The 14,892-nt window shown below is 46.0% G+C and overlaps 2 protein-coding genes across 3 annotated transcripts in view; both read right to left on the bottom strand.

Moving 5' to 3' along the window:
* TM9SF4 (transmembrane 9 superfamily member 4) overlaps positions 1-477 on the bottom strand; it is a 53,576-nt gene extending 53,099 nt beyond the window's left edge. The window contains exon 1 of the mRNA XM_028118679.2: positions 305-477. Coding sequence (XP_027974480.1) covers positions 305-319 — 15 coding nt within the window. The 5' untranslated portion in view covers positions 320-477. The remainder of the gene's footprint in view (positions 1-304) is intronic.
* Positions 478-9,229: 8,752 nt separating this feature from the next.
* HCK (HCK proto-oncogene, Src family tyrosine kinase) overlaps positions 9,230-14,892 on the bottom strand; it is a 39,010-nt gene continuing 33,347 nt past the window's right edge. For both annotated transcript variants that reach the window (XM_028118797.2, XM_028118795.2), the window contains exons 11-13: positions 13,371-13,524; positions 12,403-12,534; positions 9,230-9,748 (exon numbers count right to left, since the gene is read on the bottom strand). In XM_028118797.2, the coding sequence (XP_027974598.1) occupies positions 9,549-9,748; positions 12,403-12,534; positions 13,371-13,524 (486 nt within the window). In that variant the 3' untranslated portion in view covers positions 9,230-9,548. The remainder of the gene's footprint in view (positions 9,749-12,402; positions 12,535-13,370; positions 13,525-14,892) is intronic.

Below are 14,892 nucleotides of genomic sequence, written 5' to 3'. Positions count from 1 at the left end.
AATTAGAAAAAGGGGGTCACAGGAGGCGGAGACCAAAGCAGTAATAGGAACCGGCGGAGACGGTAACCGAGACCTTTCCTCCGACCGAGTGCCTCCCCCAAAACTCCGGGCCTTGACAAGCCTAAGTGCGGGGCCAGGGTCGGGGAGGGGGAGTTTGGGAGAGACAAGCCCAGTCAGGGATATCCCTCAAGCCTGAGCTACGGGTCCCGGAGGTGGCTCCGGCCAGGCATGGGGCGCTGGAGGGTCCTGGGATCCCCCGGAGGGCCCCGCTCCAGCTCTGGCTCCCGGAGTCTCCTTCACTCACCATCGCAGCCGCCATCTTGGATCCACGTGTCGCCGTAATGACGTCAGCGGAAGTGGTGTTTCCCTGGTTACGGAGTTTAACTCCGCTGGGTGCTCCCTGGCTTCAAACTCTCCTGTAGTCGTGGTCAGCGGAGAGGTAAGAAAACTTTGCTCCTGATCCTCAGCCTGGTGTGGGCAGTGAGGTCGCTGATTAGGTGACGAGCGGATGGTGTAACTATGGGAGCCATATTAACTCCTGGCAGAAACTGCTCCTCCTCCCCCCATTGTATTGTGGGTAGTGGGGGGGGTGTGTGCGTATACACGTCTGTTCTCTGGACGCCATCTTTACTATTGGCAGGAAGACTGGTTGCCAGGGTTACCCGAGGCCTTGATTTGATGAGTGGGTTTGGTACCAGGGCTCCAATAGCAGCCCAACTGCGGGAGTAATTTGTAATTATATATATAATTATTTGCTTGACTACTTTATATCCTCTCTAATAGACTGTAATCCCTAAGAGGGTGGGAACCTGTCTTTTATTTAACCTTACTCTACTTTATTCTCATTGGCAAAATAGGTAGGGGATTATAATAAGTTTATGATGAGGATTCAATGACATAACGTTACATAGTATGTATTCATTAAATAATTGTCATTATACACTTATGTATACTTCTCCAGGTAGATGGTAAGTGCCAAATACAATACACTACTTATTAAGGGAATGAATGAAAAGCAGTGTATTTAGTAGAGGAAGACATCTTTGAATGTAGACTTCACCATGGTCTGGTTAGCTAAGAGTGTGACCGAGGTAAGTCACTAAGTCTTCCTAAGCCTCAATTTCTGATATCTGGAAAGAGGACTCAAAGAGTCACAGTGTTAAAATTGGGAGAGGCCAGAAAGTTCATTTATTCCATGTATCACTGTAAAGTGGATACAGTACCAGTGCTACCAGTGACTGTTTCCAAAAGTTGTTAAAATAATAATAATGATTAAAAATAATCAGCACTTACTGAGCACTTGCTGTGTGCTGCAGCCCTTAGCATTATGCTTAAACCATTCATAAGACTCTCTTATCTAATCCTACCTCTTGGCAGGGGGCAGTTGAACTCTGATCCCCACCTATGCGTGCCACTGTAGTGGATTGTCACAAAGATGGCTGCCAACAAGTCCTCCTATCTTTGCATGAGCATGCTGTTTCTCCCATCAGGAGGTAGACTCTATTTCTCTTCCCTTTGAATCTGGCTGGTCATGTCACTTGTTTTGACCAAAGCATGTGGTATAAATGACTCTGCTAGTTCTGATTTAAGCCTTAAGAGGCTTGGCAGCTTCGGCTTCTACTGTCTTCCACTGTGTCTCCTACTGGAGAGCCATATGGGGAGAGGGAGGGAGACCCAACCAATTTGAATCCTCAAAATATTCTAGAAACTTCAGCTGAGCACTACACATGTGAATGAAGTCATCTTGGACATTTCACCCCCAGCTGAACCGCCAGCTGAATGCAGCCACACGGGTACCCTCATCAACACCATGTGGAACAGAAAAACTGCCCAGCTGAGCCCAGTTGTTTAAGATTTTGGAGTGGTTTCTCATGCTTCCATAGATAATTGAAACACACATCCATTAACTCTTGTGACTCACACAACCATCCTAAAGAATAGCAGAATTGATATCATCCCCAAGGGTGAGGAAAGATTTAGAGACTAGGAGGGATTTTCCGGGAGTCTCAAAGCTGGTAAACCATAGATTCCAAACTTGCAACCAGTTCTCCTGGTGCTTGAATCCTGGGTGTTTCCCACCATTTCTGGATGCCTAAAGAGGGATGACTGATAAGGAGCAAATCTCCATGAATGGCATATTATTCCTCAGTATTTCCATTGTCCCCCCTCCTCGTACTTTCCATTTCCCCAGAGGCCTTTCATATCTCAATCTCTTTTGGTAACATACACCAGAATCCTAAAGCTAGACTACCAGGGTTCAGATCTCATCTCTACCACCCACTAGCTCCATTACATGGACAAGTTGCTTCTTGAAAACTTTTTCTTTTCATCGTGGTAAAATCTACACATAAAATTTAGCAGGGCATATAGTTCTAGGTACCTTCAAAAATGCTTCTCCAAGGAGAATGGGAAGGTAGAGTTGGGATTAGGGGAAGCAAATCTGATCCTTACGTGTCTCCAAGGCGAAGGGTAGGATGTACTAATCTATGTTCTTTTCACACTGTTTTCCTTTATTTTTTTTTAGATTTTTATTTATTTATTTGAGAGAGAGAGAATGAGAGAGAGCATGAGAGGGAAGAGGGTCAGAGGGAGAAGCAGACACCCTGCTGAGCAGGGAGCCCGATGTGGGACTCGATCCCAGGACACCAGGATCATGACCTGAGCCGAAGGCAGTCGCTTAACTGACTGAGCAACCCAGGCGCCCTGGTTTCATTTATTTATTGCTAAATAACCCAGCACCCTAAAACTCAGTGGCTCAAAACAACAATAATTTATTATTTCTCTTGACTCTGTGGGTTGACAGTCTGGGCCATTCTGATCTCTCATGCACTTTCAGCAGACGGCTCAGCTGGGGCTGTAGGGTGCATGGTGGCCTCTTATGTCTGGGTGTTTGGTGCTGGCTGTCAGCAAGGCCTCTCTCTCCATGTGGGATCCTTGGATACCGATCCCCAAGGAGGGTAGCGAAGGATCCTTCACATTATGGTCTCAGGTCCATGGCGGTGAGTGAAAGCTGCAAGGCCTCCTAAGGCTTAAGTTTCAGAACTCCCACAGCATCAATTCTGCCACACTCTGTTGGTCAAAACCAGTCACAAAGTCAGTCCAGAGTCACAATGGGAGGGGACCACACAAGGGCATGAATTCAGGGGGGCATGATTTGTTGAGGGTCATTTTGTAACAATCCACTGTGCCATCCTTGCTTCACACCCCCACCCCCTGTCCATGAGGCCTCTATGGCAGCCTCTTATGTGGCTTCCTCCTGCCTGCTGCTCCTGTCACCTCTAATCTTGATTCTCCATTTAATAGCCACTGTGATAACATAAAATCTCAAGTCTTCATCATGGCCTGCAAGGCTCTGCATGATCAAGCTTGTCTCCTACCACTCCTTCCCTCACCCACGGGGTTCCAGCCACACAGATATTCCTGGAACTGGCCCTGCTCATCTGCACCTCAGGACCTTTGCACTTGCAGTTCCTTCTATCTGGAATACTCTTCTCTCAACATTTTGTGTGGTTAGCTCCTTCTCATGTTTGGGTCTCAGCTCCACTGTCACCTCCTTAGAGAGGTATTCCCTGGCCACATACAGATATAGATACAATTTGGTCGTTTGTTATTCTCTATCTCCCACGAAGACCTGGACTGGATTTATGTTGTTACCAACTGTGTCCCTATTAAGTATGTGCTCCAAAAAATTGTTTTTGAATGTTTGCATTATGAATTATCTCAAGCCTCACCCTATCAGTTAGGAAAAGATCCAGCTGTAAGGAAGAACCCCCCCAACACACACACACTAAAATAACAGTGGCTTAACAAGTCAGAAGTTTACTTTCCTCTGTCTTAGCTTGGCTTCCCCCAGAAGCCAACTCTGAGACAAGGATTCAAGCCAGAGTAGTTTATTTGGGAGGTGAAGGGACACCAGAAAATTAATTGAAAATTAAGTTATGTTGGGGCGCCAGGGTGGCTCAGTTGGTTGGGCAACTGCCTTCGGCTCAGGTCATGATCCTGGAGTCCCAGGATTGAGTCCTGCATTGGGCTCCCTGCTCGGCGGGGAGTCTGCTTCTCCCTCTGACCTCCCCTCTCTCATGCTCGCTCTCTCTCAAATAAATGAATAAAATCTTAAAAAAAAAAGAAAATTAAGTTATGTAAATTTTAAATTAAATAAATGATATTAAAACCAAAAGTTTGAAATATGCAAAACTCTACTTCCTAATCATTTTACTATATTTTATCTTTGCTCTTGAGGTTATTCATACCTATCTTATCTGTATAATAGAAATACTATGAAATGGTGCACTACTGCACGTCTTTCCCCAGTTCTGAGTTCAGTAGCACTGAACTGGTAGCAGAGCCAACTTATCCATTAATGCAGTAGGCACACTACACAAGGCCCACTCCACTTTTAGAGGCCATGAAAAGAAGTTAATCTCTTTTAAAATCAGAAGGAAAATATGAATTTTGAGGTCGAAGGGAAAGTGTTCATATGTACTATTGGTATATTCATCTTTCTATCAATATAGTTGTTGACTCTATATTTAATATTTGAATAAATATATATATTAAATATATAGATGTTTAAATAAAAATATTCTTATTTATATTTATAAATATAAAATATAATATGTATTTTATAAATATAAAATATAATATATAAATATAAAATAAAATAAAAAATATATTTTTAGGGTCCTACAAAGGCAGAAGTGCCTAAGGTCCATGAAAGTCATAACGCACTTCTGGTTGGAAGCTTTAAATTGGCAATGATGAGGATATTTATACCCCCCTAAATCAGCAAACGCTACAAATCAGGGCTTGAACTTTTGTTTTGCTAGCAAACATTTTCTGTAAAGGGCCGGATAATAAATACCTTAGGCTTTGTAGACTGTGTGATTGTGTCATAATTCTCAACCCTGCCTTGCGGGTACAAAAGCCACTACAGTCAACAAATAACGGGCGTCACTGTGTTCCAATAAAACATGGTTTTTTGCCAAACCCTGGTCTAGACCTCACGTGCTAAAGAAAAAGGCAATAGTGCAGATTAAGGGTTAAGTGTGCTGTATCTGTATCAGTTACATTATGATCAGCACAAAAATGTGACAGTATTTGAAGCTCTTACCTGAGTTGGCAAAGAAGTTGCTCATGTCATTGACGAATGAGTGAAGTTCCAATGTACATCTTCATTATTTCATTTTCATTTTCTTCATGAATATAAATGAAACTATCAACCCACAGTCATGTCAGAGCTATACTTGGGGAAGGTATGTTGTCAAGCAACTTACCTCTGTGAGTAACTGAAGTGTAATCCCATGGGGAAACTCTGGGCAACAACCCAAAACACATACCTCATGGTTACCACACCCAGGGGAGCAAGGAAGCTGGGGTATTTATACACCAACTCCCAAAAGTCATTAGTTGAGGATTTATCCCAGAGTGGGTGAATTCCTCAGCACTTTTGGCCTTCTGGGAACACTGGCAGCTGAGCTTTCTGCAGCTTTAGGAAAAGAGCCCTCAGACATACAGCGGTGCAGATAATGGCAGCTAAACATCTAGTCCATTCAAGGGATCCTGACAGTGCATGCCACACCCTCTGAGGTAAAAGTTGGAGGACCTTCTAGTTGCTATGGTGGTGTGCTTAAAATATTTTAAGAGATCTAGGCCCCGTCCAGCTTTGCCATCCTTTGAGTTAATTCATGCTCCTCAGGGTCCAAGATGGTAGCTAGAGCTCCAGCCTTCACATGCATATTCTAGGCAGCAAGATAGAGGAAGAGATGAAAAATAAGGGGCAAAGAGTTCATATCAGTTGTCTTTTAAGAAAGGATACTGAGGGCGCCTGGGTGGCTCAGTTGGTTAAGCGACTGCTTTCGGCTCAGGTCATGATCCTGGAGTCCCGGGATCGAGTCCCACATCGGGCTTCCTGCTCAGCGGGGAGTCTGCTTCTCCCTCTGACCCTCTTCCCTCTCGTGCTTTCTATCTCTCATTCTCTCTCTCTCAAATAAATAAATAAAATCTTTAAAAAAAAAAAAAGAAAGGATACTGAAAGGTGCTATAGCACACTTCCACTTACAACCCATTCACCAGAACTTAATCACCTGGCCACACTCAGCTGCAAGGGGGAGTGGGAAGTGCAGCCTTCATTCTGGGTAGTTACGTGCCCCCTGATAAAAATGCTATTTCTCTGGAAGAAGGGGGAACGTGGATATGGCAACAACTAGCAGGCATTGCCAACTTCCAAAAGGAATGCAAATTGATATAGCCTTATGTCAGAATATATGGTGATGAGGACAGACACATGACAAAACTGAGGGCCCAGGTCAGGGAATAAGGACGCAGTTTTATTTCAACTCACAGGGGGGAAATGAAACAAGTACTTTCCCTGTGTTTAAACTCAAAGCCACAGCTAGATACTAGATTACAGCAAGTCATGGACATCTTAGAATGGGTCACCTTGTCTGTGCCTTCTTTGATGCCCTCCAGGGGAGGAGTGCATGCAGTTTTCCCGAAGAATTGGTGGCACTAAATTTATCTCCATGTCTTTGTGTGCTTTTTTATTGAACAGACTTTATTTTTTAGAGCAGTTTTAGGTTTACAGAAAAATGAATAGAAAGCACAAAATTCCCATGTGCCCTCTCATCCAGCCCCCAGTTTCCTCTATTACTCACATGTTGCCTTAGTGTGCTACATATGTTACAGTTGATGAGCCTGTTATTATTATTAACTTAGGTCCATAGTTTACATTAGGGTTCACTCTTTCTGTTGTACATTGAGTTTTGACAGATGTATCTATCATTAAGAGTATCATACAGAATAGCTTCACTACCCTAAAAATCCCCTATGTTCCATTCTGTTCATCCCTCCCTCTCTGCCAAACCCCTGGCAACCATTGATCTTATTATCTCTGCAATTTTGCCTTTTCCAAAATGTCCTAGAGTTGGAATCTGATAGTATGGAGCCTTTTCAGATTGGTTTCTTTTACTCAGCTATGTGCATGTAAGTTTCTTCCGTGCCTTGATAGCTCATTTCTTTTGATCACTGAACAGTATTCCATTATATGGATATACCACAGTTTGTTTATCCACTCACCTGTTGAAGGGTATCTTGGTTGCTTCCAAATTTTGACAATTATAAATAAAGCTACTATAAACATCAGTGTGTAGGTTTTTGTGTGAACAGAAGTTTTCAAATTGTTTCAGTAAATATCAAGGAGTGCAATTACTGGATTGTATGGTAAGAACATGTTTAGTTTTTTTTTTTTAAGATTTAATTTATTTATCTGACAGAGCACAAACAGGGGGAGTGGCAGGCAGAGGGAGAGGGAGAAGCAGGCTCCCCGCTGAGCAGGGAGCCCGATGTGGGGCTCGATCCCGGGACCCCAGGATCATGACCTGAGCTGAAGGCAGACCTTAACCGACTGAGCCACCCTCATTTTCTTAACAGTGTCTTTCTCAGAGTAGAGTTTTTAATTTTAATGGAGTCTAATTTATCAATATTTTCTTTCATGGCTTGTGCTTTGGTGTTGTATCTGTCCCCACGTTTTAATCTGTCTTTCCTGTGACCAGAGGCATAAATCACATAATAGGCAGTGTAAACTGAAAGAGCAGGAGGGTGCATATTGCCCCTCGGTCTTGTCTATGTAGCAGTAGGCTCTCGCTTATGGATTACTGAACAGCAATACAATGTACCACAAATCATGAGAGCAAATTCCTACTAAAGGAGCCTGAGCTCTGCTTTCGGATACCCAAAGACATATCCCAAAGGAGAAAGCAGGAGAGAAATTCAGTTACCAACTAGGTAAATTGAAACACTGCTAGGGCGCCTGGGTGGCTCAGTTGGTTAAGCGACTGCCTTCGGCTCAGGTCATGATCCCGGAGTCCCGGGATCGAGTCCCACATTGGGCTCCCCGCTCAGCGAGGAGCCTGCTTCTCCCTCTGACCCTCCCCCCCCATGTACTCTCTTTCTCTCATTCTCGCTCTCTCAAATAAATAAATAAATAAATAAATCTAAAAAAAAAAAAAGAAGAAAGAAACACTGCTAGCTTCATTTTCCACAGCTTATTCCCAGTTCCTCTGTGCTGCTCAGGGGTGCAAAATCAATTCAATATAGGGCTCCAGGGGCCCCTGGCAGGTGCTGTGATGTAAACCCTTCAGGAGATGCAGTAATATAGAAAGGTGTCAATGGTTCCCCATCTTGCTCTCCACCTCTTCCCAGCATTCCCCTTACAACGAAAGCTAACGCTTTCAACTGGAATAACATGCAGGAAGGGCCCATTGCCTCCTTGTCTTCTCCACTTCCATCCCACATCTCCCTCCCCTCCACTGAGAGCTTCCCATGCAGGCTACCAGATACCTCTCAGCAACCACATCTCCAGACCCTGGTATTCCTACAACGGTGGGTACCATCTTAACAACCATGATGGCTGCTTGGCCACGGGAAATGCGCAGGCTGCGGACAGCCCTGCAGCCCTAGGGGAGACCCAGACTAATCAGTTCATGTGTCAGTGCAGGTTGTCAGGAAAGTCAGGGCCCCCGTCATGAAAAATCATTCTTATCATCTTGGCCAACTCAGCTCTTTGGAGACAAAAACCCATCCAGCATCCCTGTGCCAGTGTGATAGGCAGAATAATGTTCCTCCTCCACACCCAAGATGTCTGTCCTGATCCCTGGAACCTGTGAATGTGTTGTCTTACGTAGCAAAAAGGGCTTTGCAGATGTGATTAAGGATCTTGAAACGGAAAAGTTAGTCTGGATTATCCAGGTGGGCCCAGTGTACCAACAGGTGTCCCTACAAGAGAAAGAGGGAGGCAGGACACAGAAGGAACCTTGATGACAAGCAGATTGGAGTGATGAGTGTAAGAGAAGCATGGGTCGGGGGGACGTGTCTGCCTCTAGAAGCCGGAAAAGCCAAGGAAATGAATTCTCCCCTAGGGGCTCCAAAATGCACACAACCCTGCCAAAACCATTTCAGACATCTGACCTCTGGAACTGTAAGATAATGAATTTGCGTTTTAAGCCACCAAGTTTGTGGTCATTTGTTACAGAAGCCATAGGAAACTCAAACAGCCAGTGACTATTTGGGGGCAGTTAGAAACCTTGGGAGCCTTGGACCCCACTTGTCTTCATACACCTGGTCTTTGGAAGGGTCCTTCCCTCTTTCTGACTCGTCATCCAGCAAAAGGGCAAATAGGTGATATTCAGGAACTGGCAGGCAGGACAGGGCATGCTGATCTGTCAGTAAAGCCTTTAGCATTTGTATCTTTTATTTAAATACTTATTTCATTATTTTTAAAGTTTCCCATCCAAACCACAGCTGTAACTGGAATCTAGCTGTCCCAGGCAATAGAAGTATCAACTTGGGGTCTCCTGAGGGGGGCGCAGATTGTAGATTGCTGGAGTCAAAAAGAGATTGTCCGGTTGAACCCCTTGACAGATGAGGAACTGTGGCTGGAGCTGGGGGTGGGTGGTGTCTGGGACCGGCAAGGGTGAGCCGGCACCAGCAGGTGACGCTGGAGGCACCTCTTGGGCATCAGCGGGGTACCTGGCCCCGTCCGGGTCCGCCCATCACGGGTGTTGGTACTGGCTCTCAGTGGCTGTGTAGTAGTCGTCCAGCACACTCTGGATATATTCGAAGGTCGGCCGCTCCTCAGGGCGGTTCTTCCAGCAGCGTGTCATAATGTTATAGAGCTCCTCAGGGCAGTGCTCTGGTCGAGGCATGCGGTATCCGCGCTCCAGTGCCCGGATCACCTCAGGATTTGTCATCCCTGAGAAGGAGCCATGGAATTAAAGAGGGAGGGACTGGGACAGGGAAACCCCAGGGTGGCAGAGACTGTTGCCTCCCCAGCAGCTATCACTTCCCACCTCCCCTGGGAGCTGAGCCCCTCCCACTATGAAAGCCAGGTACCCCTTCCCAAGCCTCCCCTATAGCTAAGGCAGGACCATGGCACCCAGTTTTGGCCAACGGGAGCTGAGGAGCATTGTCCCGGGAGACTGCCAGGAAAGGTGTTCCTCCCTTGAAAGATACACCCTTCCTCTTTCCAACGACACTGAGAAACAACATGATTCTTGGAGCTGCAGTGCCACACAGGGAAGACAATCACAGAGACGCTAACCCACAGACCTGAGTGCTATTGAGCACCTGAACTGGCCGGCCACCAATGCCAGACTCATGGAGGTTAATAATTTGCCTATTGTTTCTGCCATTCTTAGTTATTTTCTTACTTAGAGCCTAATGCATCCTAATGGATTTGGTTCCATAACCCATTGCCTGGCTTTTACCGGTGTACTCTCAAGACAAAAGAGGCAGTCTGTCTCAGTGTCACTCTGTGAATGGGACTATTTCCTTGTTCAATTGAAGTTTATGTGAGATATCTTTAAGAACAATCTTCTACATGTCTACAATGCCCAATTTTACATTATCAGTCTAGAGCTCCAAACTCATATATCCGAGTGCTTCCTTCAACATCTTTACTTGGATGTTACAAGTCACCTCCATTTTAACAGGGCTAAACCAGAACTCTTGGATTTCTAACCCCAGACCATTACCCACTTGGCTGCTCAATTAACCAAGAGGATCAGCCTTGATTCTTCTCTCTCTCACCTTCCATATCAGCAAGTCACATTTTTCCTTCTTTTGAAAGATAGTATCAGCCCATCAGTTTACCTCTGTCTCCACCACCTCTCCCTATCCCGCTGCTGTGGCTACTACCTTCCCCCCAGCCCCCAATCCACTCTCCATGCTGAACCAAAGCATCACGTAAAGATGGAAATCAGATGATGCCACTTCCCTGACTCAAACCCTCCAATGGCTTCCATACACTTAGACTAACAGCCACAGTCCACAGTCTTCAGCATGGCCATGGGCCCTCCCTGATCTGGCCCCTGCCAACCTCATCATTCACCATCTGCTCTCATTCCTTGTCTCCAGCTACCAGGCTTCCTTGTTCTTTCCTCAGACACACCTCAGAGCCTAAGAGCTAGCAGTGTCTTCTACCTGGAATCTTTCCCCTAGTTCCTCACTGAGCTGTCTTTCAACTCAAATAGGACCCGCTCTGACAGGAGCTGGGGAGCACCACAGGTGCCCCACGTCACTCCCTCTCACTTGCCCTGCTTCATTCTCTGCCCAGAAGTAATCTCCAGCTGAGAGTGTGTGTCTGTTGTGTGTGTCCCTCCAGGCTAGAATGTGCTCGACTCACCATATCCCCAGTGCCTAACACACAGGAGGGATTCGATCAAAACTGATGAATGAACCAACCGTCTATACCTCTTATTTCTAATCTTCACAACCACTTCTGCAAGGTAGATACCATTACTATATTTTTTTAAAGGTGAAGACACTAGGGTAGGAGAAGTGAAGTGAATTTCTCCAAGCGTAATTGCTGATGGGGTGAGATTCAAATTCAGGACGGTTTATATACAAAGTCAGGGAGTCTTTATATCTGCCTTTCTGCTTCTCCCCAGTGTTCTGGCTACAGAACAGGAGACATCTGAACCAGAAAAGAACAGAGAATAACATTATTTATGGACTCTCAGGCAACCTACATGTTGGGTATGTCTTTGTAACTACCTGGTCTACTCAGCGTAGGGTGCTGCCCGTAGGCATGGGGATAAATTAATCCATTCAATGAATAGTTATTAAGAACCCACCATGTGCCAAGCACAGAGGTGAGCAGTGCACATACACTAGTGAGGAATACAGACATGATTTCTGACCTCATGGAGCTCAGTGTTTGGTGGGGGAAAATATTAAACAAATATATAGTTGTCAATTGCAATGAATACTATGAATGAGACAATATGGGGTATTATGAATGAGAAGTAGGGGTCATGTATGATACTTGAGAGGACTGCATGGTGGGATACAGAATGAGGTGAGGCTGGAGAAGTAGGCAGGGGCCGGACCATGTAGGACCTACGGGCCATAATTAGAAGTTTGAGATTTTGTCCCAATTACGATGAGAGACCATTAAAGAGTTAGAGGTGGAGAAGGGACAAGATCTGTTTCACAGTTCTAGAAGGATCCCTCTGGCCTCAGTGGAGAATGGCCTGTCGGGGAGAGGGACAGATGCAGGGAGACTGCGTAGGAGGCCACTGTACCATCAAGGTGGGAGATGATGTTGGCCTCAATGTGGATGGAGACAGTGGAGTTAGACATGAGCATGTATTTTGGAGGCAAGTGGCCGAAACCTTGGGACTGCTTTGGATGTAGTAAGGGGTGAGAGAAAAGGAAGGGCCAAAGATGTCCTCAGATTTTCAGCTTAAGAAACTGGGTGGATAGTGGTACCTTTAACTGAGATGGGGCAGATGAGGGGAGGTTGGGGGCAAGGATCAAGAACTCCATCTGAATGGATACACTGACAAGAGAAGAGACCCAGGCTGGGCCATGGAAGCAGCTGCAAGCTGATGCCCCCTTCGCTACCTGGGTAAGGGATCCGGCCATAGGTGACGATCTCCATCAGCAGAATACCAAAGGACCAGACGTCTGACTTGATGGTGAAAGAGCCAAAGTTGATGGCTTCAGGAGCTGTCCACTTGATGGGGAACTTGGCCCCTGTGGGATTGGGCAGAGCAGAGTCAGAGAGAGTCTGGGAGCAGTCAGGACTGAGTGTCTGCTAGGGTGAGGAGCAGGACAGGGGCAAGGCTGCTAACATCTGCCCCTACGTCCAGCCTCCACGGAAGCAAGGGCTATCCATCCTGAGGACGGATGTCTAGAGTGGAGAGGAAGGGGCAGAGGGGTTTGGGGCGTGTCGGGGAGCTGACACTCTGGACCATCTCGTTGATTCAGCCAATATCCCAGTGAACTACAGCTCCCAAAGAGTAGAGTCCTCGAGGACTCCTATGAATGGAATCATACGATATGCAGTCTTTGTCACTTAACACGATGTTCTGAAAGTTTATCCATGGTAAGCATCTATCAGTCCTTCCGTCCTTTCTTGTGGCCAAATAATGTGCTCTTGTTGCTTCTACTTTTTGGCTGTCACAAATTATGTTGCTATTCAGCCACAAGTTTGCCTGTTTCTGAATTTTATATAAATGGCACTATCCAGCTCTTTTTTTTTTTTTTTGTCTGATTTCTTTCATTTCAACATTATGTCTTTGAGAGCCGACCATTTGGTTGGGTGGAGCATTGGTTTGTAATTTTTCATTGCTGTGTAATATTACACATAAAGTTGCTCTCACCCTTAATTTCCACATGCATTTGGCTAGCTCAGCCTAAAATTGATCAGAGTCTCTTGGTGAGAGTCTACAGACCAGGGTACTCTGTCCAGAAGGACTCCAGCAAGCTTACTAAAACATAGCTAATACGGAGACAGACACATGTCTTGACTCTCAATGCTCACAACCCATCCAAGGGGGCCCCACGGGTCCCTTGGCAGTGCTCCCTACCTTCCCGAGCCATGTACTCGTTGTCCTCGATGACACGTGCCAGGCCAAAGTCGGCGATCTTACACACCAGGGACGCAGAGACCAGGATGTTGGCGGCTCGGAGGTCTCGGTGAATATAGTTCCTCTGCTCGATGAAGGCCATGCCTTCTGCAATCTCCACCCAAAACAGAGACACTCTCATGTTCGCATCTGGCCCAGCCCAAGTTGGGTCCCGCCCAAAAACACAAGAGGTGTGTCTAAGTCTGAGAAAATGGGAAAACATGTGTGCCAGCTTCCCCTTTCTTGTGGAAGGGTCCTGAGCGCAGGTTGGCATTTCTCTATCTCCCCATCTAGGTTGGGGGGCAATCTCAGGGCTGGGTCTCTTTAGGAGCTTCTTTGGGATTCCAAGACTTCCAGAGACTACTTTGAGGAAAGAGCAATGGCGTTATTTCCTCAGGACCTACATACACATACACCAGAATACTATGAGGTCCTCTCATGCCCAGCCTTCTTTCTGGAAGACAACCTAGGCTAATGTCATATTCTGCTGTATCTCTTGTACCTTCTTCATCCTCAAGCCTGGGTAGGGAAAATTCATGTATTCATTTAACAAATATCTACTGAGTGTCTCACGGGTGGCAGGCATATTATTTGAACAGCTGGTGAGCCAGGCAAGACCCCTGCAGGTAGTAGTAAGGGCCATAAAGGATAAAGCAGGATAGCAGGACATGAAGTGTAGACTGCGGTTTTGGATTGAGTAGTCAGAGAAGGCTGCTTTGAAGAGGTGAAATATTACCAAAGATCTGAGTAGTGATAATAAGTGTGTCAAATAAGAGCATTCCTGGCAGTAAGAACATCACGTGCAAAGGCCCAGAGGTAGGAATGAATTTGGTGTTCATGGAACAGGTGGCTGAGCAGAAGTTGCCACAGAGAGATGGGGGCGGGGGGGGGAGTTGAGGTTGAGAGGGAGGCTGCTGACTGCGAAGAACCTTCTAGGTTTGGAGGGGAGGTTGGATTGTACACTGAGCACAATGGGAAGATGGTAGAAGTCCTCTAGCAGGAGTGTGACATGGTCTGATGTATATTTTAATGCCATCATGGCTGCTGAATGAATAATAGACTGTATGGAGAATTCTCATTCACAATGGGTCCCTGGAAGCCTCTGATGGAAAGATGTGGGATCTTTCCTTAGGGACTTCTTTTTTTTTTTTTTTTTTAAGATTTTATTTATTTGCCAGAGAGAGAGAGCGCGCACACACAAGTAGGCAGAGCAGTAGACAGAGGGAGAAGGAAAAGCAGGTTCCCCACTGAGCAGAGAGCCTGATGCGGGGCTCGATCCCAGGACCCCGGGATCATGACCTGAGCCAAAGGCAGACGCCTAACGGACTGAACCACCCAGGTGCCCCCTCAGGGACCTTTTTCAAGGGCTTGTGCATTAACCCTCATAAAGAGGCTTATAATTAACACCCAGACACCTAGAAAACGGCACTTATGGCTTACAAACTGGCCTTTGAGCTCCTCGAGCCAAATGTTATTATAATCT

Source organism: Eumetopias jubatus, unplaced genomic scaffold (genome assembly GCF_037043125.1).
Source record: "Eumetopias jubatus isolate StellerSeaLion01/CBP00866 unplaced genomic scaffold, mEumJub1_p1.0 scaffold_9, whole genome shotgun sequence".
NCBI classification, from domain to species: Eukaryota; Metazoa; Chordata; class Mammalia; order Carnivora; family Otariidae; genus Eumetopias; species Eumetopias jubatus.
This window is presented reverse-complemented; position numbering and strand designations above follow the sequence as displayed.